Source organism: Molossus molossus, unplaced genomic scaffold (genome assembly GCF_014108415.1).
Source record: "Molossus molossus isolate mMolMol1 unplaced genomic scaffold, mMolMol1.p scaffold_m16_p_6, whole genome shotgun sequence".
In the NCBI taxonomy this organism is placed as follows: domain Eukaryota; kingdom Metazoa; phylum Chordata; class Mammalia; order Chiroptera; family Molossidae; genus Molossus; species Molossus molossus.
In genome coordinates, this window is record NW_023425399.1 from 49628935 (window position 1) to 49651136 (window position 22202).

General features: G+C 47.0%; 1 protein-coding gene across 1 annotated transcript; it reads left to right on the plus strand.

Moving 5' to 3' along the window:
• Positions 1-17391: 17391 nt before the first annotated feature.
• On the plus strand, positions 17392-21752 carry NXT1 (nuclear transport factor 2 like export factor 1). Its single transcript, XM_036245191.1, has 2 exons — positions 17392-17795; positions 21071-21752. Exon 2 carries the CDS (start codon positions 21131-21133, stop codon positions 21551-21553), a length of 423 nt encoding a protein of 140 aa, XP_036101084.1. The 5' UTR covers positions 17392-17795; positions 21071-21130; the 3' UTR covers positions 21554-21752.
• Positions 21753-22202: the final 450 nt, after the last annotated feature.

Genomic DNA, 22202 nt, shown 5'->3' on the forward strand with positions numbered 1-22202 from the left:
CACAACAGATCAGACTTCTTGCCACAGAAGTCAACCCTATACAGAAGTTTCTGGAATCATATTTCAACCAATGGGCTGAGACCTGCCCTGTTCATTTGAAACTATGTGCTATATCCACCTTTGTGTCTTTTTTTTTTTTTTTTTTCAATTATCACCTGAGGATACTTTTCCATTTTTATCTTAAGATAGAGTGAGAGTGGGAGAGAGAGAGAGAGAGAGAGAGAGAAACATCAATGTGAGAGACATTTCAATTGGTTGCCTCCTGCACGACCCTGACCAGGGCTGGGGACCAAATTGCAACTGAGGTATGTGCCCTTGACCAGTATTAAACCCATGACTCTGGTTCTTGGGCTGATGCTCTACCACTGAGCCAAATCAGCCAGGGCCTCCTTTGTGTCTTTACCAACCAATAAGAACATCTCCATAATAAAAAAAAAGTAGGATGCATGATTCTAATCAGTCAGGGCAGTGCTATGTGGACCAACCAAAATGTGTAAATTTGGATTCACCATCTGCATAGAAATAGACCAATCAAGAACCAGGACAGGAACTTTATAAAATTGGCCTCCCCTTTGGGGGAAGTGGGAGAGCACACTTCAGTCCACCTGGGCTATGTTTCTCTGGTTTTCAAACTGTTCACCTGAATAGTTTCTCCTTTACCTACCCCAGATTGTGGACTCCTGTTGTGGATTGGTGGTAGGAACCACTTGTTAACAAAATGAAAAGGGCTTACATGGAAAATATGAGGAAACTTAAAGCAGTAGCTATCCAACGTACTGGGCACATAGTAAGTCAACTCTCATTGACCTGGGCCCCAAGACTAAGATGACTAAATTTCTTTCTTATTGAGGTCCCCTGGTGACTAGGCAACTCTATCCTTATCTAGGCTCCTCAGCTAAGGTGACTAAATGACTCCATTTTTATTGACAGTGCACCTTCTGTGGTATTTTTTTAATAATAGGTTAATTGCCCCTAGAAGTAAAGGAACTCTGCCTAAGGTTATAGTTGACCTATGTGTTGGGATGTATCTTACAGTTTTTGAGTATTAGAAATTAAAAATCATTAGCTCAGTGATAATGCTGACAGTTGTCCTTCGCCACTTTGTGCTTTGACTTTTGTGGCTTCACTATATCGTGTTTATTTCAAATATGTTCATTAAAAAGTTGATCAAGACAGTGAAAATAATATAGCGCATGCTCAGTTGTCTGAGACAATTATACACTCCTGTATTACAACTAAAATTAAAATTACTGTACATGTGAACTGTAGGCCTATGTATTTGAGCACCCCAGGAATCCTTCAACACCAAGTGCAACTGCTTGAGTTTGGAAGGGATTAACTGCAATAAATGAGGGAGGACTGTATTTTGACTTCTGTAATTGCTGTCACACACTATTTTACCAGTCCCCTGAGGGGGAACCAAAAGGTGATGTGGCTTTTGTCTTTAAAAGCAGACCAGCAAGAACAATTAGGGCTGAGGATTTGGGGAAGCTGTACTCACCTCCAGCCCACCAGTGTAATAAAGTGCTTCTTTACAATTCAGCTGTGTGTCTTTGGTTATCTCACTGACACATTACAACATTTGGTGGCCCCAGCAAAATCCCTGGTGTTTTGCATCAACAAGGGCTAGAACAGGCAGCCTCTACCGATCTGACTGCTAGACACCTATTGGTCTACGGGAGGCACCCCCTAAAACATTCCAGGGCCCTGAAGATCCTACTTGGGTTTTAGACGAGCAGCCAGGAGATGCCAAGACATCCCCAAAAGATTAAAGGAGACCTGGTAAAAGCCTCTGGAGATGAGTTCTGGGTGACCAGTCTATCTGATAAGAGTGAAATGGTCAGATGCGGTGCAGCCTCTCCTCTCCTGGGAATCACCCTAAGACATTAGGAAGGGGTTCAAATCTGGAAAATTCTATTCATTCAGGCCTGCCTCTGGGGCAGAAGGGGAGTCTGATCACCTCCCAAGCGGCATAGACGCCACTCTGGATAGAGAATTATTGCATGGAAGTTTGAACTGTGTGTGAGTTTGAATTGTGTGTGAGTGTGAAGTGTATGTGAGTGACTGTGCTCCATGATGCCAGTTATGGAGCCTCCGTGAGTCCTCACCTGTGGATGAAGCAAAAGTTTCTGTGTGTTTCCCTTGTCTCTGTCCCTTAAATGTGGCCCACAGGCTTATTCTGTCACTTCAGCCTGTTTGTCCATTGTCTCCTTGAGGATTTACTTTGGTTCCAGCCAGTCTTACTAGAGGTTGAGGATATTTTATACTGGCTCACAAACCTTCTACTACAAGGGAGCCTACAATTTTTAGCCCTTGGGAATTTTCAGTTTTCTCCTTTTTTTCTGTTTAATCTGAGTCCAACTTGCAGCTAAATTAATGTCCCTGGAGAGGATGGGTAATGGAAAAAGATCTCAAAAGACCCCCCTTGGATGCCTCTTATGGCATTTCAGAGAAGCTTTTGGAGAAGAATATGGGTATGGGATTAAATTCTCAAAAGGTAAATTGCACACTCTGTGAATTAGAATGGCCCACTTTTGAGGAGGGCTAGCCTGACATGGGATTCTTTGACCCTAACTTAGGCAAGCAATATAGAATATAATAGGGGATCCAGGACATCCAGACCACTTTCCCTATATTGATCAATAGCTTAATTTAATGAGACACCCATGGCCATGGTGGCACAAATACTGGTAGTGGGCCCCAAATTGGACCCCAAGCAAAACCTAAAGATGAAACTCCCCTGTCCTTTCACCCCCACCCCCCCCCATCAGAGGAGGCAAATCTCCCCCATGCGCCTGGGCCCAATGCACAAGCAGCAGCTGCACCAAGCAGGGGGTGTGGCCCCACTGAGGCCACCAGCAATATAGCCTCCAGGAGCCTGCCACAGCCACCAAGCCTCTAGTCTCCCACCCACTTTGGGGGGGGCAGCAAAGGGCGCCTGGCAACCAAGCATGTAGCAAGGGGGGTGGGGATCCTCCTCTGGGAAAAGCCATCTTGCCTCTAAGGGAAGCTCCCCCAGCGGGTGGAAATCTCATGGGGGGGCGACCATTTATGTTCTATGTTCCATTCTCCACGATGGATCTTTATAACTAGACAGCACAGAATGCCCCCTTCTCTGAAAAACTGCAGGCCCTCATCAGCTTCCTAGAAATAATCTTTCATGCCCTCTTTACCTCAGAATAGAGGGATAGAATTAAACTAGAGGCCAGAAAGGCAGTTCTGGGTCCTGGTGGAGTATTCTTAAAGGAAAATAGAGATGAAATCGATGGCATATTTCCTACCCTCAGGCCCAGATGGGATCCCAATACCACTGCAGAAAAAAATTCACTGGACACTTTAAACTGGTACTTATTGAAGGCATTAAAAGCAGGTGCTAGAAAGCCTACTAATTTGCTCAAGGTGTCAGAAGTGATTCAAAGATTGCAGAAATCTCCTGCTGCGTTTCTGGAGCAACTTTGTGAAGCATATTGAGTATGTACCCCAATAGACCCGGATGCTTCAGAAAACCAGTGGGCAGTAAACATGGCCTTCATTACTCATTCAGCCCAGGATATTAGAAAGAAGTTCCAGAAACTAAAAGGTTTAGAAGAAATAAACCACTCTCAGCTGGTTGAGATAGCTCAAAAGGAATATAAGAGAGACACCACCAGGAAAAAACAAGACAAAAGAATAGCAAAGGTAATAAAAGCAGCCTTAAGGGAAACAGGGCCCACAGGGAAGGATCACCCTAGGAAGAGAAACATGAGAAAGGGTCAGGATGGCAGGCCTAGGTCCCAATTAGGGATAGAAAAAACATGGGAAAAGTCAGATATAAAAGAACAATAGGGCCCTAACCAACCCCTGGACTTCAAAGAGGGCTATAAACTTTGGAAAAATTACTGTGACTCATTACTGGTCATGCCACAGTGCCCATACCCCCTACTGAGACGTGATCTTCTGCAATAATCATTCAATCGCTGGCTACTGCCACTCCAGGCCAGCTCCACATAAAGTTCCACAAGATGTTGGCTATCAATCCTGCCAGCCAAGGAAGAAATCAGGTATGCCGAGGCAGCAGTAGTAACTCTGGATCATGTCATTTAGTCACAGTCCTTGAATAGGGGAACTTTGGCCCAAAGACCAGAACTAGTCACTCTAATCCAGTCTCTCCCGATGGGGCAAGGGAAAGTCAGTAACCATCTACACTGCCAGCAGATATGCCTTTGCCACAGCACACGTGCATAGCGCCGTCTACTGGGAATGAGGGTTATTAACCTCAGCCAGGAAGGAGATCAAAAAGGGAACTCCATAGAGGCCCAGGAAAATCGATCAAGCTTGAGAAGTAGCCCTAAAATCAGTGGGGCCTCTCCAGATACATTAGGTCAGAAACTGACTTGGCTAAACAGAAGCAGGCCATCCAAGAACGAAATGGGTGATAGACTCTGCCTGATAAGAGGTTGCTGGTCCCAGAGGCTCTAGGTCAAACTTTGGTCAACCAGCTGCACGAGACTACCCACTTAGGTTACACCAAACTTACTGAATTCCTGAGAGACAGGCAATGCCCAGTAAAGTCACAGGGAAAGGGAGAAGGCATAGTGAAGCAGGAATGTGTAGGTCTGAGTAGGGAGGAGGAGAAGGAAAGCTGGGGGATGTGCAGACAGCAGGTGGACTGAGCAAGCTCAGGTTCATTTCAGTGGGGGAATTAGGAAAGTCACAGAGGGTCTATACAAGTTGAAGAAGGATTGTGTAGAGGAAGAAAGTGAAAAGATAAAAAGGATAAAAGAAAGGGACATACATATTACAGGAAGACAGGATATTGGAGGAATACTCAAGAGGGAAGAAAATAGGACACTGAGAGAGGGAGAACTTGCCCCTGGTGGTGGGATAACAGTCTGGGATGTAGTAAAGGGAGTAACAGGTTTAGGCTACTCCCGAGCCTTGGATCAGACAATGGCCCCACCTTTATAGCAAAGATATCACAGCATATCTCTAGAGGGTTAAATATTAATTGAAAGCTCTATTGTGCTTACCACCCACAGAGTTCTGGGCAGGCAGAGCACATGAACAGGACCTTAAAATTTTATTAACCAAATTTACTTTAGAAACCAGTGAAAACTGGACACTTTGTTCCCTCTCACCCTCTTACAGGTGAGATGTACCCTATATTGGGAGGGATTCTCCCCTTATAAAATTATGTATGGTAGACCTCCTCCGATTCTTCTTAAGCTCAGGGAAGAATTGACGGCTGAAATTCACAACTGCTTCTTACTCAAGTTCTTGCAGGCCCTGCAGTCCACCCAGAAGGCTATCCATAAGCATGTCCGCAATGCTTGAACCCTGTTCACCACTTCCAGCCTGGGTACTCAGTGTGGGTAAAATTCACCATACAGGAACTAACTCCAGCTTGGAAGAGACAATATACTGTCATCCTGACCACCCCAACAGCAGTAAAGGTTAATGGCATTTCAACCTGGTTACATCACTCTTGGCTGAAGGCAGAAAAGACAACATCGACTGCAGAAGAGACTCGGGACCCCCTAAAGACTCTTGCATTCATCAGGACTTTAATCTCTCTGGTCATGACTGTTCAGGGGACTCTTTATGGACCTGGGCTCCAATGGAAATGGGAACTTATAAATGGAATATTGGGCCCTGGCCAGTTTGGCTCAGTGGTTGGAGCATTGGCCTGTGGACCAGAGAGGCCTGGGTTCAGTTCCCGCTGGGGGAATATACCAAAAAAAAAAGAAAAAGAAAAAAAAAAAAAGAAATGAAATATTGGGTGAGGTCTTAAGAAATGTTACTATAAAGGGAATAGAAGAACCTGTTTTCAACTTTGATCTATGTGTCCTCTTGAAGGGGACCATTGGGGTCACAAAGGTCTCTGATATCTGGGTCACAGATGGAGGGGTTAACCCCCAACTAGAAGATACCTCAGCACAAGGCTGTGGAACATCTGCTGCAGAATGGGGATTACAAGGGATAGGAATTTATATTTGCCCAGGAGGTGGCAAGATTAAATGCTAATGAATATTTCTGTCCCTCTTGGGGTTGTGAAACAATATCTACTATTACAGGTATCTAAGAAATAGGGATCCACATATACATTTTAAAAGGCTGACCAATCACAACTATCTACCAGAATCTAAGGGACTTCAGCCTCCAAATAGATACAGATCTCAGCCACTTAAAAAACTCCTTAGCTGAAATGGTCCTGCAGAACAGAAGATTAGACCTCTCATTTCTTAAGAAAGGAGGATTATGTGTTGCACTGGGAGAAAAATCCTGTTTTTATGCAAATAATTTGGAGATTATTTAAGAAAGTTTATCATTAGTGAGAAAAAAATATCAAGAAACAAGAAAGAAAAAGGTGACAATCCAAGAATTGGTTTCAACAAATGTTTCATTGGTCACCATGGCTGACAACTCTATTATCTGCCGTTGCTGGCTCTCTCACTATATTATATTTACTCTTAGCCTTTGGACCATATCTAATAAACGGCCTCATAAAAACTATACAGGAGAGAATAAATTCTGTAAAACTTGTAATTAAGGGACAATATAACCCTGTCCTAGAAGAGGAGGTTGAGTCAATAATTTGACTTGTCAGGAAAACCAGTGGGGACCATATCTAATAAATGGCCTCATAAAAACTATACAGGAGAGAATAAATTCTGTAAAACTTGTAATTAAGGGACAATATAACCCTGTCCTAGAAGAGGAGGTTGAGTCAATAATTTGACTTGTCAGGAAAACCAGTGGGGAATGACCTGGACCCCAGGCTAAGGTGACTAGATTCCATTCTTATCGAGGCCACCTGGTGACTAGGCAATTCCATCCTTATCTAGGCTAAGGCTACTAAATGACTCCATTTTTATTGGCAGTGGGCCTTCCTCAATATTTTTCTAATAATAAGTTAATTGCCCCTAGAAGTAAAGAAACTCTGCCTAAGGTTATAGTTGACCTATGTGTTGAGATGTATCTTGCAGTTTCTGAGTATGAAGAACTGAAAATCATGAGCCCAGTGACTAATGCTTATTTTGACTTCTTTAATCATTGTCACTCCCACTATGGTACAGTCGCCTGAGGGGAAGACCAAAGAAAATGTAGCTTCTGTCTTTAAAAGCAGACAAGCAAGAACAGTTGAGGCTGAGGATTTGGGGAAGCTGTACCAGCCCAACAGTGTAATAAAGTACAGTGATACCTCGGTTCTCGAACGCCTCGGATTTCGACCAAATCGGTATTCGACCAGGAGATTCGAGAAACTTTTGTCTTGGAATCCGAACAAATATTTGGAACTTGAACTTCCGAGATGAGCCGAGTTGAGCCGAATGGCGTTCATTCGGCCCAGCGCGCCTTGCTTGCGTCATCAGTGTGAGTGCAGAGAGAGAGTCACGCTTTGTGGAGAGAGTCACGCTTTGTGGAGAGAGTCACGCTTTACACTGAATTTAACCCTTAGACATACTGTACACTTTTATTTCTTGTTGAGACTTATGTTTTTCTACATATTATATACAAATTAGGCCAGTAAATAGGCATTTTCTGGGGCTTGGAACGAATTAATCCAGTTTCCATTATTTCCTATTGGGTTTCATTGCTTCGGTTCTCGAACAATTTGGTTCTCGACCGTCCTCCTGGAACGAATTATGTTCGAGAACCGAGGTATCACTGTACTCCTTTACAATTCGGCTGTACATCTCTGGTTATCTGGCTACGTCTCTGGTTATACACGTTACAACATCATTTTCATTCCACTGAGGCTGTGATTTGGATTTTTGTACATTACACCCTAATTTTATTGTCTTAAGTACAGTTTACTGTGAATACTGATCCACATATGCTAGTTCACCCTCTCTACTCAGACTACAACTTAATTTTTTATAATTCAAATGTGTCATCTTGTTTAATTGAGAGGGGTTTATCTATATTAGCAAGCCCACCCAGTTCCAAATTTGTCCTAAAATCTGAGAGCAAAGATTCTTAAAAATGCAAGCAAAAGTACACCATAAGGTAGATAACAATGTATGAGCTGAATACATGCACACTCTAAAGATAAGGCAACACTGCCCTGTCTGGTTTGATTCAGCAGTTAGAGCATCAGCCCACAGACCAAAGGGTCGTGGGTTTGATTCCTGGTCAAGGGCACATACCTGAGTTGCAGGTTCCATCCCCTGCCTGGGTCGGGGTTGTGTGGGAGGCAACCAATCAACGTGTCTCTCTCACATTGATGTTTCTTTTTTTTTTTTTTATCCTCACCTGAGGACATTTTTCCATTTTTTGTTCAGATAGAGTAGGAGGGAGGGAAAGAAAGAGAGAGATAGAGAAACATCAATGTGAAAGGGACACATCAAGTGGCTGCCATCCACACAACCCAAACAGGGCCAGGGACAAACTGCAACCAAGGTACATGCCCTTAGCGGGAACCAAACCCAGGTCTCTCTGGACCACAGGTCAATGCTCTAACCACTGAGCCAAATGGGACAGGGCGTCAAATTGATCTTTCTCTCTCTCCCTCCTTCCCTTCCACTCTATCTAAAATTGTTTTAAAAAATCAATGGAAGAATATCCTCAGGTGAGGATTAACAAAACAAAACAAAAAGATGAGGCAATGTTAGTAAACCTCACATGCCCAGAGGGCTCCCACAGATTTAAAAGGGGTTATTCAGTCTCTCAGAACAGTGGATGGATCTGAAATCTTGTGTCTGAAGAAATCAAACTTTTAAATTTATGCTGTATACTGTAAATTTCCCAAGTCCCATGCTAACTGGTTCCATTATATTGAGGCTGTTGTTTTAAACACACACACACAAAAATCAGCTCAGGTTCCAGATGAAGAGAGTTTCTAGGTTGTAAAACAGAAAGAATCACTATACCAACCAATCTGAGGCTATCACCTCCTTCCACAACCACATCAAAATTACATCTAATCTACAGAACAATCATCATTCAGAATGGCCTGACATCAAGCTGAATGGAAGTCCTATGACTATGAGATTAAAGAAGCAGCCACATTAAGACTGGTAGAATGGCACAGGCCCGGATGAGCTGGTGCAACACCCAAGTGTGGCAGATAAAAATAAGGAGGGATACCTCAGTTGTAAAAATACTCCCTGAGGAGCAAGGGGTCCCTGTCCAACACCAGGACCCCAGCCCAGGGATCCAGTACCAGAAAGAGAAATCTCCTTAACTTCTGGATGTAAAACCCAGCGAGAACTGAGGCTTAGGGAGGCTGAAGCTGCTGGCCCCACAGGCAGCTCCACTTAAAGGGCTCTTGCACGTATTTACTTGACTCACTCTCTATAAGCTCGAAGGGGAGGCAGCTTGAAAGGCACCAGAGACACACAGGGAAGAACTAAGCTGTTTAGCCTCAGTCCCAGGGCGAGAGAGGCAGCTTTCTCTCAAACAGACATGCTGGCAGAGGCCTTTGTTCCTTTGGTGAACTCTTCCTCCACCAGAGGGCTGAAATATCTGGGGACTCCAGCAACCTGGCTCACACTGTTTGTCCCACCCTGTTGATTCCCTGAGGCCCTGCCCCACCCAACTTTCAAGCCCACTCAAACTGTTTCCAAAGTCTTTACCATAGGGATTGGTCTGTCTTGGATCCTGCTTTAGATTTTCCTAAAATCTCTCAAACAAGCAGCATCTAGTCTCAGCAAGCCCCATACCTTTCATTAAGTGGTCCCGGGCCCAGCACAAGAAGGAGCTATTGGCAGATCACTTTGCAGCTTATGTCAGGTGGCCCTGGATAGAACACAGCAGTAGCTGACCTTGCCCCAGAGCTAGCACACCCAGTGGACAGCTTCAGACCACATCGAAACACCACCACCCAACCACCTCCACAAGTGATACACTCAATGAGTGGCCTCAGTGGGTACCAGAGCCCTGCTGAAGTAAATCTTGCTCTGTGTGATGGGCCCCTATACAGCCCCAAAGTAGTCAGAGGCCAGTGGTCAGTGGGCACAGCCACTCCTTGCAGCTGATCGAACTGAGTAAATCCCTCCGACTGACGTGCCTATAAGGTAGCCAGGCACTGCCGGTGGGAGGTGGGAAGAAACCGAAGAACCAAACAGCCGAATAAGCAGAAATCAGGCTTTATTGGGTACACTGCAGGCGGGTTCACAGGCTCCGGGGGTTGAGTCTGAGAAGCCGCGCCCGATGCTGGGGTTTGTGATTTTTATATCTGCGCCTGTGGCAGCGGGAACTTGTTGTTGGGGTTAGGTCCTGAGGGGCTACGCATGGGGGCCCCTGGAATGTGAGTCTATTGGCCCGGAGCAAACAGTTCCTGGACTAGGACAGGAGAATGGGACAGGAGTTGATCTATGAGTTCGGGGCAAACAGTTCCTGAAACAGGGTGGGAGTTTAGGTTGGCTAAGCGAGGTAATGGCTGAGCAGTTTGCCTGGCGCCAGTTCCCAGGCTCTCAGACATTCCCGACTCTGTGATATAGGAACAGGGGTCAGGTCGTCTTTCTGACTACTTCCTGCTGGACGGGGGCGGTGTCGGGGTGGGGGATGCTGAGTCGGTGTGGTGCGAGTTCGGGGGACTGGTCAAAGGCTGGTGATGTTGTAGCATCATTTGGTGGACCTCTATTGTCCATGTGAGCTGTGCGAATCGGTCCTGATTCGTTGATATAATAGCAACATTCTTCCCCAAGAAAGAGACAGGTTCCTCCGTGTTCCGCTGTGAGGAGGTCCAGGGCCCTTCGATTCTGCATCGACAGCTGGGCCAGGGAGGTGATCTGCCTCTGGAGAGAAGCTAGGGACTCAGCCGAGCTGTCAATAGCAATCTGAAATTGAGATTCTAAGCATTCTGAGGTGACTAAGGAGTGTGCTAGGGCACCCCCTCCCAGCCCAGCAGCGACAGCTGAGGCTGAGAGGGAGAGTCCTACTAAAAGGGGTAAAAAGATTGCCCGCTTTTGTTTCGGGTTGTAATATATGTATTTTTGTTGGAATTCAGCAGGTGTATAGACCATGAGTTGGGGGGGTTAGGGTGACAGGCAGGCAGAGAAGAGTGGGATCCAAGGGGGTCGAGAGGGTGATAGAGGGGTTTTCTATAAAGAGGAGGTGGTACAACTGGAGTCGGGAGGGCCCAAGATGGGCCAGAGAACCATGGGGTCCAGCTGTCTGGAGAGATAGGCTACCAGGACCAGAGTTGGACCCGTCGGTTGGGCTAAGACTCCAAGAGCTAAGTGGTGTCTCTCCTCAGTATATAGGACAAAGGGTCGTGAGGGATTAGGTAAGGCCAGGGCCGATGCTGAGCAGAGGGCCTTCAGGAGGGCCGAGAAGGCCTGGCGAACACCTTCGGGGGATGTCAAGGGCCCCTCGGGCATTTCTTTGGCTGCCAGATAGAGGGGTTTGGCTAGAAGGGAAAAGCCTGGTACCCAGTGGCGAAAGAAGCCTACCAGTCCCAGAAATGACTGGATTTCAGCCGCCGAGTTAGGGGGCTGCAGGCCCCGAAGAGCCTGTAGCCTGTTGGTGGTAATGACTTGATGGGTCGGGGTGACTAGGAGGCCAACGTAAGTGACAGACGAGGTGGCTATTTGTGCCTTCTTGGCGGATACCCGATATCCCTTGCTGCAAAGGAAATTCAGTAGGAGGGTGGTGGCCGTGAGGCAATCGGCCTTGGTTGGTGAGCAGATCAGAAGATCGTCTACATGTTGTAAAAGGGTGGAGGGAGTTAAATTGCAAGCAAGTAGGTCTGCAGCTAATGCTTGTTCAAATAGGTAAGGACTGTCCCGGAATTCTTGGGGGAGGACCGTCCAGGTCAGTTGTTGAGCAGTATTGGAAACAGGGTCCTCCCAGGTAAAGGCAAATAGGAAGTGGGAATCCGGGTGGAGGGGTATAGTGAAAAAGGCATCCTTGAGGTCAAGGACTGAAAAATGGGTGGTGGTAGGGGGAATGTGAGAGAGAAGGGTGTAGGGATTAGGGACTACTGGGGAAATGGGGATGACCGCCGCGTTGATGATGCGGAGGTCCTGAACAAGGCGGTACTGTCCTGAGGCCTTTTTAACGGGGAGAATGGGGGTATTACAAGGTGAATTGGTGGGGATCAGGAGGCCTTGTGTCCTAAGCCTGGTGATGATGGGCAGGAGTCCCATCCTATGAGCGTGTAAGATGGGGAATTGTGGGTGGTTAGGAAAAGAAGATGGGTCTTTGAGTTTAATTAAAACAGGAGTGTGGTGGGAAGCAATGGTGGGGGTATCCGTGTCCCAGACCTCGGGGTGGACTCCAGGTAGGAGCTGGACGTTGGGGTCTGGGTTAGGCTCAAGGTCGGGGCCTGGCACCAGTGCCAGCAAGAAGGTCTGTTTTGGGGAGAATGAGATGCTTGCCTGGAGTTTGGACAGAATGTCTCTCCCCAGGAGGGGGACTGGACATGAGGGCATGTCTAGGAAGGAGTGGGAGAACGGGTGACCCTCAAATAGGCAGTTAAGGAGGGTCGTCTGCTGTGGGGTCGAGGGTGATTCGTCAATTCCCATGACCGAGACCTGGGAAGGAACCGTAAGGCCCGAATGAGAGGGAAGGACAGAGTAGGTAGCCCCCGTGTCTACCAAAAAGGAGACAGACTTACCTGCTACCTGGAGCGTGACCCTGGGCTCAGCGAGGGTAACTGGAGTCGAAGAGCCAGGGCCCCCTCAGTTGTCCATTAGCCCCAGCAGTTCTAGGGCCGGGAACGTCTGGTTCTCAGTCCCCCTGCATTGAGGTGCCGAGGGCTGAGCCAGGGTCGGGCAGTCCGACTTCCAGTGGCCCATTTGTTTGCATTGAGGGCAAGGCTTGGTGGGGGGCCTAGGCTGCGGACAGGCCTTCGCCCAGTGGCCTTCCTTTCCGCATTTGAAACAGGCGCCCGGGGGCGTGTGCTGTCCTCCTTTGGAGGTCAGTCTTTTTGCCAGTTCCCCTGCCGGCCGGAGGGCCCCCACCAAGGCTTGGGTCTGGAGGCTAACTTTCTGTTGCAGCCGCGCCTGCCAGGCTGCTTCAGCCGTCTCCTCTCGGGCGTTAAAATTTTAAAAGCCATTTTTACCAGGTCTTGGATGGGAGTCTCAGGGCCCTCTTCAGCCTTTTTTTAGTTTTTTCCTGATATCTGGGACGGACTGAGAGATAAAGTGAGATGCTAGGATTGTGGCCCCGTTGCAGGACTCCGGGTCTAGGCGGGTGTAGCGAACCAGGGCCTCCTGCAGGCGGTTGAGAAAAAGGGCTGGGTTCTCTTAATTTGTCATAGTTAACCACTTTATTGGAGACTGCGTCCATACCCTGAAGGAGGTATTGGAGCATGAGTTTCCGGCGCGGAATATTAGATCTGGGGCCGGCCTGATAGTTCCATGCAGGATCGTCCTGGGGAACTGCTTCATTGCCGAGGGGGACAGTATTGTCTACTAGGTGGTCTCTATCTGCCTGCTGCCTGGTGGCAGAGAGGATACGCTCATGTTCCTCAGGGGTGAGAATGGAGGTGCAAATTACTTTGATGTCATGCCATGTCAGGTCATAAGTCTGGGACAGGTATCGGAACTCTCTGACGTAGGTTGAGGGGTCAGCTGAGAAGGATCCTAACTGCTTTTCAATCTGAGAGAGGTCCTGGAGGGAGAAGGGGACATGTACCCGCACCAGTCCTTCTGCCCCAGCCACCTCACGGAGAGGGGCCAGGACAGCAGGCGGGGATTGGGGAGTGCGAGATCGGGTATGGGCTGCTACGGGAGAGCCGAGAGGGTGAGCGGGAGGTGGGGCAGCAGGAGCCGGGTCAGGACCAGGGGGGTCTTCTCTGAGGAGGGTTGGGGGAGGCGATAGGTGATCAGGGAGGTCATCAGGCAGAGAGTAAGGAGGGGGGTCTATAGGAGGTGCCTTTGGAGAAGGGGAAGTCTGGACTAGGAGAATCTGGAGAGTGGAGCAGTGTGAGCAAAGGTCAGGGCGGGAGCAGAGGTCCCAAAAAGCCTGAATGTATGGGATCTCAGAGTCCTTTCCGGTCCACCGGCAAAAATTGGCCAGATCCCGGAGGACGTTGAAGTCAAAAGTACCCGTAGGCGGCCAGTGAGACTGGTTGTCTAGGGTGTATTGAGGATAAGCGACCTGGGACAAGAAGATGAGTTTCTTCTTGTGGAGGGTCTGAGAGTATCCCAATTTGGAGAAATTTATAAGAAGACATCCCAAAGGAGTCTTAGGGTCTATTTTGGATTCGGAGTTTCCCATAATTTAGTGGCCTTCCGGACCCCTAAGTGTCGGAGGAGAAAGGGCATGAGGGAGGCGTCCCTTCCAGATACCCGTCTCCGGACAGAGATAGAGGGGTGAATGAAAGGCGTCCCTTTCAATCAGTCCCCCTATATAGACTCCAGGAGTCATGAGGGGAGGGCTCTCGGCTCGGCCGAGTCTAGAACGAGAGACCCCGGCGGGGACACAGGGGTCCGGCAGGAAGGGAAAGGGATCGAATTACTTACGTTTGCAAGCCATATCTGCAGGGAGCTCCGAATTCAAAGCGGTGGAGGGCGGCACGAGGCGGGGAGAGAGAGAGGGGGGACTCTCGCCTCAGCCTGCATGGACTGAGGCGGGTCGCAAAACCCCTCTCCCGGGTTTCGGCACCAGATGTAAGGTAGCCAGGCGCCGCCGGTGGGAGGTGGGAAGAAACCGAAGAGCCAAACAGCCGAATAAGCAGAAATCAGGCTTTATTGGGTAGACTCCGGGGGTCGAGTCCGAGAAGCCGCGCCCAATGCTGGGGTTTGTGATTTTTATATCTGCACCTGTGGCAGCGGGAACTTGTTGTTAGGGTTAGGTCCTGAGGGGCTACGCATGGGGGCCCCTGGAATGTGAGTCTATTGTCCCGGAGCAAACAGTTCCTGGACTAGGACAGGAGAATGGGACAGGAGTTGATCTATGAGTTCGGGGCAAACAGTTCCTGAACCAGGGTGGGAGTTTAGGTTGGCTAAGCGAGGTAATGGCTGAGCAGTTTGCCTGGCGCCAGTTCCCAGGCTCTCGGACAGTGCCAACAGCAATAAAGACTCAATTACAACAAAAGAATGTACAGTGCACATGAGGGGTGCACTTCGAAGGCCCAGCTGGGGTGATGGAGGCTGTGCCACTGGATCCTACAGGACACCTACAACCATAGGTCACCCTATGAAGCCTAGGAGACATAGCAACTCTACCAAATACACAGAAACAATAACAGGGAAGCAGCCAAAATGAGAAGACAAAAAAACATGTCCCAAATGAAAGAAAAGAACAAAACTCCAGGAAAAGAACTAAATAAATTGGAGATGAGCAATCAATCAGATGCAGAGTTCAAAACACTGATTATAAGGATGCTCAAGTAACTTATTGAGACATTCAAGGAACTTAGTGAGAACATCAACAACATAAAAAAGAACCAGTCAGAAATGAAGAATTCACTAACTTAACTAAAAGTAATTTACAGGGAATCAATAATAGAGTAGGTAAAGCTGTAAAGGACAAACACATGACCTTGCCCCCTGGATTTTAAAGGAATGACAAGAACTATCTGCTAATAGATAACCACTGCATTGTATAGATAACCATTGCTTTGTGTACACAGAAACTGATTGTTCCCTCAGGCATAGCAGCTAACTGCAAATATCTGCTTCTTTATGTGCTTGCTTGCTCAAATACCCTTAACCCAAATTCCTTAACAGGGGCTAAGACACCCACCCCCTGAGCTCGGGGCTGCTCTCTTCTCTGTGTAGGATGGGATGGTCGCCGCGCGGCTAATAAAGCTCTCTTAATTTGAACCCAGTTCGGAGTCTGAGTCTGGTCTGTCTCCCTGGTCTACAACAATGCCAAAAAGCAAACCATCAATTTGGAATATAAGAAGGCAAAAAACACCCAATCTGAACAGCAAAAAATAAATAAATAAATAAATAAATAAGGATAGTGTAAGGAGCCTCAGAGAAAACTTTAAGCATGCCAACATTTGCATCATAGGGGTGCCAGAGAAGAGAGAAAGCAAGAACTTAAAAACCTATTTGAAAAAATAGTGACAGAAAACTTCCCTAACTTGGTGAAGGAAACAGACATACAAGTCCAGGAAGCAGAGTCCCAAACGACATGAACCCAAAGAGGTCGACAACAGGACATATCATCATCAAAATGCCAAAGGTTAAAGACAAAGAGAAAAGCAGTTCATTACCTACAAAGGAGCTCCCATTAGACTGTCAGCTTATTTCTCCAAAGAAACTTTGCAGGCCAGAAAGGAGTGGCAAGAGATATTCAAAGTGATGAAAAGCAATGACCTACAACCAAGATTACTCTATCCTGCAAAACTATCATTTGGAATCAATGGCTATATAAAGAGCTTCCCAGACAAGAAAAAGCTAAAGGAGTTCATCACCACCAAACCAGTATTATATGAAATGTTGAAGGGTCTTCTTGAAGAACAAAAATATGAACAATAAAATGGGAATTAATACATATCTATCAACAATTGAATCTGCAAACAAAATGAGCAAGCAGAACATAAACAGACTCATAGATTCAGATAACTTTTTGTTGCTTGCCAAATAGGCAGGGACGGGGGGATGGGTGAAAAAGATTACGGAATTAAGAAGTACAAATTGGTTAAGACCGATGAATCTCAAAGGGAAGGGGGGAAGTATACAAAAACTTCCACATATATACGCATAACTAATGGACACTGACAATAGCCTGGGGAAGGCAAGAGGGGGTCAAAGGGGGAAAAAGGGGGGGGGGGGGCATCTGTAATACATTCAACCATAAAGTTAAAACAAACAAACAAAAAAAAAACAAGCTGAGCCAGAACTGGAGTGAGTTGGTTTTCCTAGCCCCTCAATTCACAGGACACAAGAAGGTGTTTCCTTATTTGGTATACTTTTGTCATTCCAAGCCTTGCCCACAGCCTCGACTCTTCTTTTAGTTTAATGTCCCACTTAACATAAATTGTTTTTCCTCCATGTATCCTTCAGGATCAGCTCAGGTACTTGATCAGGTAGAGTTGAACCGAGAGAGCCCTCTGCCAGCTTCACGCACTATCCCGGTGGCGGTTTCCTGGAGCCCTTGAGGTGTATCCTGATTCCCCCACATGCTATGTCTGATTGAAAGCCTTAAGTTGGGTCACTGTCGCTGCTGGTTCTCCGTGGCTGCATCAAGTAATGAAGTTTCACTAGTCTCATCTGGAATCACCTTAACTGCTGGTGAATAGGGGACCAGGACAGAAAACCGCAGCATATCCTGCACACAAACCCCATTCTGTCCTACTTTAACGTCCCCCTCCGGCTGGAAAGCCGACCCACCTCCGAGTTCCGGGGACGGAACTTGGTGGTTTCATCCTATCAGGGTTCCCACCCAACCAGTTGGGCGGAATTCTATGGTCCGGTTAAACCAATGAAAACTACAGCGCGGATTTGCAGTGGTCTTCTGGGAAACACCTGTCCCGGAAGTCGTCATCCCCTTCCAGCCACAGCTAGGCGGAGCTGGTCTCCAAGCCCGCTGTCCTACTGGTTGGCACAGTTACCTATCACCGGGAGGTGGGAGCGGGCGTGGTCGGGGGCGCTCGTGTAGGCTCAGAGCTCGGCGGGCCACGCAGGGAGCTCGCGGAGGCAGTGTATATTCTCCGGGCTCGGAAGTCCGGGCGCCCAGGCAGGGCCTCTTGGGAAGAAGAGGAGGGGAGGAGGGCAGCTCTTCCCGTCTTTTCCTAGGGCGAGCTGTGGAGGAGCGCGGAGCCTCGGCAGGCCCGCCCCAGGACCTTTAGGGGCCGGCTCTGTGGAGCTGTGGCCCGCGCGGGGGGCACTGAAGGAGGGCCACCACCACCCACGCTGACCCAGGCTGACGGAGGTCATCGCCCACGCTGACCCCGGCCTTTGCGGGCGCAGGTAGGTGAACTCCGCTGGGCAACTGAGGGATTCACGAGACTTCTCCCACGTGTGTCCCCCACGCCCTACCTCCATTGCCAGGATTAAGCCGGATTTTGTCCTTGTCCGGGTGGCAGCGTTGCAGTTCTCTATCAAGCTTTGGCTTGTGCGAAAAGCTGGGCAGTAAATTCGCTTGACGTTGAAGCGGCCATTGCACTGGAGCAGGTTTCAGTCCAGATGATGGCCAGAGAGAGCGTGCTTTACATATTTGGTTAAAACCCATTCACCATCAGAAATGAGACCTGTTTTCATATTCTCTGGTTCAGCTCCAAAGGACTACAGTGCGGGGACTTGAGAAAGCAGCGAGTTTCATAGCTTCTTTTACTTCACTTCTTTTCCGTCTCATTTTCTCTGATTTGATGGAGACGGGCTTGCCATAACCTCTTTGGATAGATGACTGATCCACAGATGTGGAGGGGGTCGTTTTAGTAAGCACTGGGGCGGGGCAAGTTGTTACTTGTGTTTGGAAAGACCACTTTTGCAGAACCCAAAACGAGCCAGGAACTGGGATGGAGAAGAAGGTTGTATCTGAGATTGAATTGAGATGGAGGGACTGAGGTATGTCAGGGTGATGAATGTGGACCTTGAGTGGTTGAAAATTTCAGCAAGAGAGAAAGGAGCTCCCAAGAGGAAATTTTCAAACTCGCATCCAGGAATTCTGCTCTTATAGACTTGATTTCAAAAGTGCAGGAATTTTAAAAAAAAGTAAGCTAGTAATAGGACAGCATAATTTTGACATTTTCAAGGACCACACACGTTCTTATAAATGATAAATTAGGAGTGTGCTTACCGTCAAGACCTTGACCTGAACCTCTTTAAATTTTCTTATTCGTGAAATTGTTGAGTATTACCCATGTCATCCATTTGTGGTAACCATTAAACCAGGTAATGCATGTAAAGCACTTAGCAGATACCAGCTCAGAATATTTGTTGAAGCTTGACTTTAGGTCAATGGGGGAGTCGAAAAACCAAGGTCTGCATCTGGCCCTGAAACTACTTATTCCTAGGACCGTGGTACCTCCCAGCCCCTTACAATTCTTTATAGGAGGCAGAGTCCTCTACCTTTCTCAGCCCTTAAGAATGCTTGACTTCTCCCCAGTCCCATGAGTAATCTTTTATGATTTTATTTAAAAAGTTAAGGCCTGCACCCTGGCCGGTTTTGCTCAGTGGTTAGAACTTCTGCCTGCGGACCAGAGAGTCCTGGGTTTGGTTCCCACTAAGGGCATATACCTCCGTTGCAGTTTGTCCCTGCCCCAGTTGGGGTCATGTGGGTGGTGACCACTCTATTTGCCTCTCTCACATCAATGTTTCTCTCTCTCTTCCCTCCCACTCTCCCTCAGGCTCTATCTGAAGATAAATGCAAAAATGTCCCCTGGTGAGGATTAAAAAAAAAAGTTAAGGTCTGCAAAATGAAAAAAAATTATTAAGTATTTAATTTGTAAGTCTAAGTATATCTACCATTTTAGTAATGTTGTCCTCTGTTAGATTTTTTTTAGTGAAATATTTTAATCATGCAAATAGTTGTACCATATCCTGGAAAAAAAAAACAAAACTAAACACAGATAATAATATTTCTTTATGCTTTTGGACGTTTTTTTTGTTTTGTTATCCTCACCCAAGGACATTTTTCCATTTTTTGTTCAGATAGAGTGGGAGGGGAAGAGAGAGAGAGAGACAGACAGACAGACAGACAGACATCGACGTGAAAGGGACACATTGAGTGGCAGCCACCCACACGACCAACCAGGGACGGGGACAAACTGCAACCAAGGTACGTGCCCTTAGCGGGAACCGAATCCAGGTCTCTCTGGACCGCAGGCCGAGGTCTACTGCTGAGCCAAATTGGCCAGGGCATGGACTCTTTTTTTTTTTTTTTTAAAAGGAAATGTGGCATCTCAGCTACAGTTGAAATTCTTTTTTGCCACCCCCACACCACCCCATAGAATTTCTTTGATTCTAACTTGTCTTTGATTCTAACTTGTCTTTCTTTCTTTTTTTTTTTTTTTATCCTCACCCAAGGACATTTTTCCATTTTTTACTCAGATAGAGCGGGAAGGAGAGAGAGGAAGAGAGAGAAACATCGATGTGAAAGGGACACATCGAGTGGCTGCCACCCACACGACCCAACCAGGGCCGGGGACAAACTGCAGCCAAGGTACATGCCCTTAGCGGGAACCGAACCCAGGTCTCTGTGGACTGCAGGCTGACGCTCTAACCACTGAGCCAATCCGGCCAGGGCCTAACTTGTCTTTCTATTGTGGCTTATAGGACTTCCCTTGTGAGTATTTGTGCTCACAGATGCTAGGTGTTTTCTATTCTCATTTCAGTCAACTGCCAGGTTTGCTTCTTATAGCTTATTATGAGGATTTTGGCTGTCATTTTGGTTCTGTCCTTGTAGCATTTGTTTCTCTTACCCTATTAAGAAACTTGTCTTTAAAACAAAAGAACAAAAAACATTCCAGTTTCCGTAGAGTAACTCATAATAGCTTATCTGAAATTGTCACCAACTGATGAGCATATGCTATTTAATTGGCCTTTATTGGGCCACTGTTTCCTTCAACAAGGTCCACTATCTTTACCCTGGATAAACTTTATTCTCTTTCCACACTTTCAGGAAAAAAATAGCCTTCCATAGTCAAGTATACTGTTTTTTTGTTGTTGTTTTTTATCCTCACCTGAGGACATTTTTGCATTTATCCTCAGATAGAGGTGGAGGGAGAGAGGGAGGAAAAGAGACAGAGAAACATTGATGTGAGACACATGGACTGGTTGACAACCACACAACCCCAACCAGGGTGGGGGACGAACCACAACCAATACGTGCCCTTAGCGGGAACCGAACCCAGGACTCTCTGATCTGCAGGCCAATGCTCTAACTGCTGAGCCAAACCGGCCAGGGGCAAGTGTACTATTTTATAAAATGAGATTTTTAAAATTTATAGTATAGCTACTATTATCTGAACATGTAGGTATCATGCTTTTCTAACTAAGCACTTAGTATACACTGTCTTATTTAATTCTCACATTAAAATTATGCCACAAGTGGTAATATTCCCATTTTAAGATGAGCAAACTGAAGTTTAGTAAGATTAGGTGTTGGTAGCAATTTGAGCCTAGAGTCATCTCTCTGTACAGTATGTAATTGTTTCACCACCAATAGAACAGGAGGTTCAATTGTCAGGACAGAGCAAAGTTTGGCATTCACATGGGTTCTCTTCAACCTTCCTGCCCCACAGCCCCAGCTCCCTCAAGTGCAGGAAGCACCTGGGTGGAGGCCTCCTTCAGGAGAACCCAAGATGGCATCCGTGGACTTCAAGACTTATGTGGATCAGGCGTGCAGGGCTGCTGAGGAGTTTGTCAACGTCTACTACACCACCATGGATAAGCGGAGGCGTCAGCTGTCCCGCTTATACATGGGCACAGCCACCCTGGTGTGGAATGGAAATGCTGTTTCAGGACAAGAATCCTTAAGTGAGTTTTTTGAAATGTTGCCTTCCAGTGAGTTCCAAATCAATGTGGTTGACTGCCAGCCTGTACATGATGAAGCCACCCCAAGCCAGACCACAGTTCTCGTTGTGATCTGTGGAACAGTGAAGTTTGAAGGCAACAAACAACGGGACTTCAACCAGAACTTCCTCCTGACTGCCCAGGCCTCAGCCAGCAACACAGTGTGGAAGATAGCAAGTGACTGCTTCCGGTTCCAGGACTGGGCCAGCTAGTAGAGCAGGCTTCAGCCCTAGCGCTGGAGGGAAACACAGATCTCAAAATCTGGAGACACAAGTTCCTTTCTGTTGTTGTAGGCTACACTGCCCAAGCTGAACTTGAGTCCAAGGAGCTCCTTTCTGAGTATACTTATTTGTCATAGTTGCCTTTTCATAGTAGTCAAATTTTCTATTTTTCTACTTGTCCAGTAGAGACTCTGGCTCTGGAAATTCTAACAAATAAAAATACAAATATTCCTTTTCTCTTGCTTGATGTATTTGACAAGGTTTTAAGGAGAAGAAGGTAGGTTAAAGGCAGTAAGCTTAGTAGAAGGCACCTGTAGAGGTGTGAGGTCCAGGCTCAAGCACCTGCCCCAGGAATAGGTGTGCACATAGGTGTACTGGAGCTGGGCTTCACAGCCATCTCTGCACTGGAATTCCTTGGGACACTTTGAAATTACCTTTGCTCAGGCCACCCATTCCAGACCAACCAATAGAGGAGATCTCTTGGCCATGTGGCTTCTTCCCCTGTTAAATTTTCTTTGATAAGTATGCTAGTTTTGGGGTAGAGTTAGGGTTAGGATTTGGAAAGGGAAAATTTGAGAAGGAAAATAATACTGATGTGGTGGCACTGATGACAGTTTCTTTTTTTTTTTTTTTATCCTCA

Coding starts and splice junctions, on each gene's coding strand:
- NXT1 (XM_036245191.1), top strand. CDS start 21,131: ATGGCATCCGTGGACTTCAAGACTTATGTGGATCAGGCGTGCAGGGCT.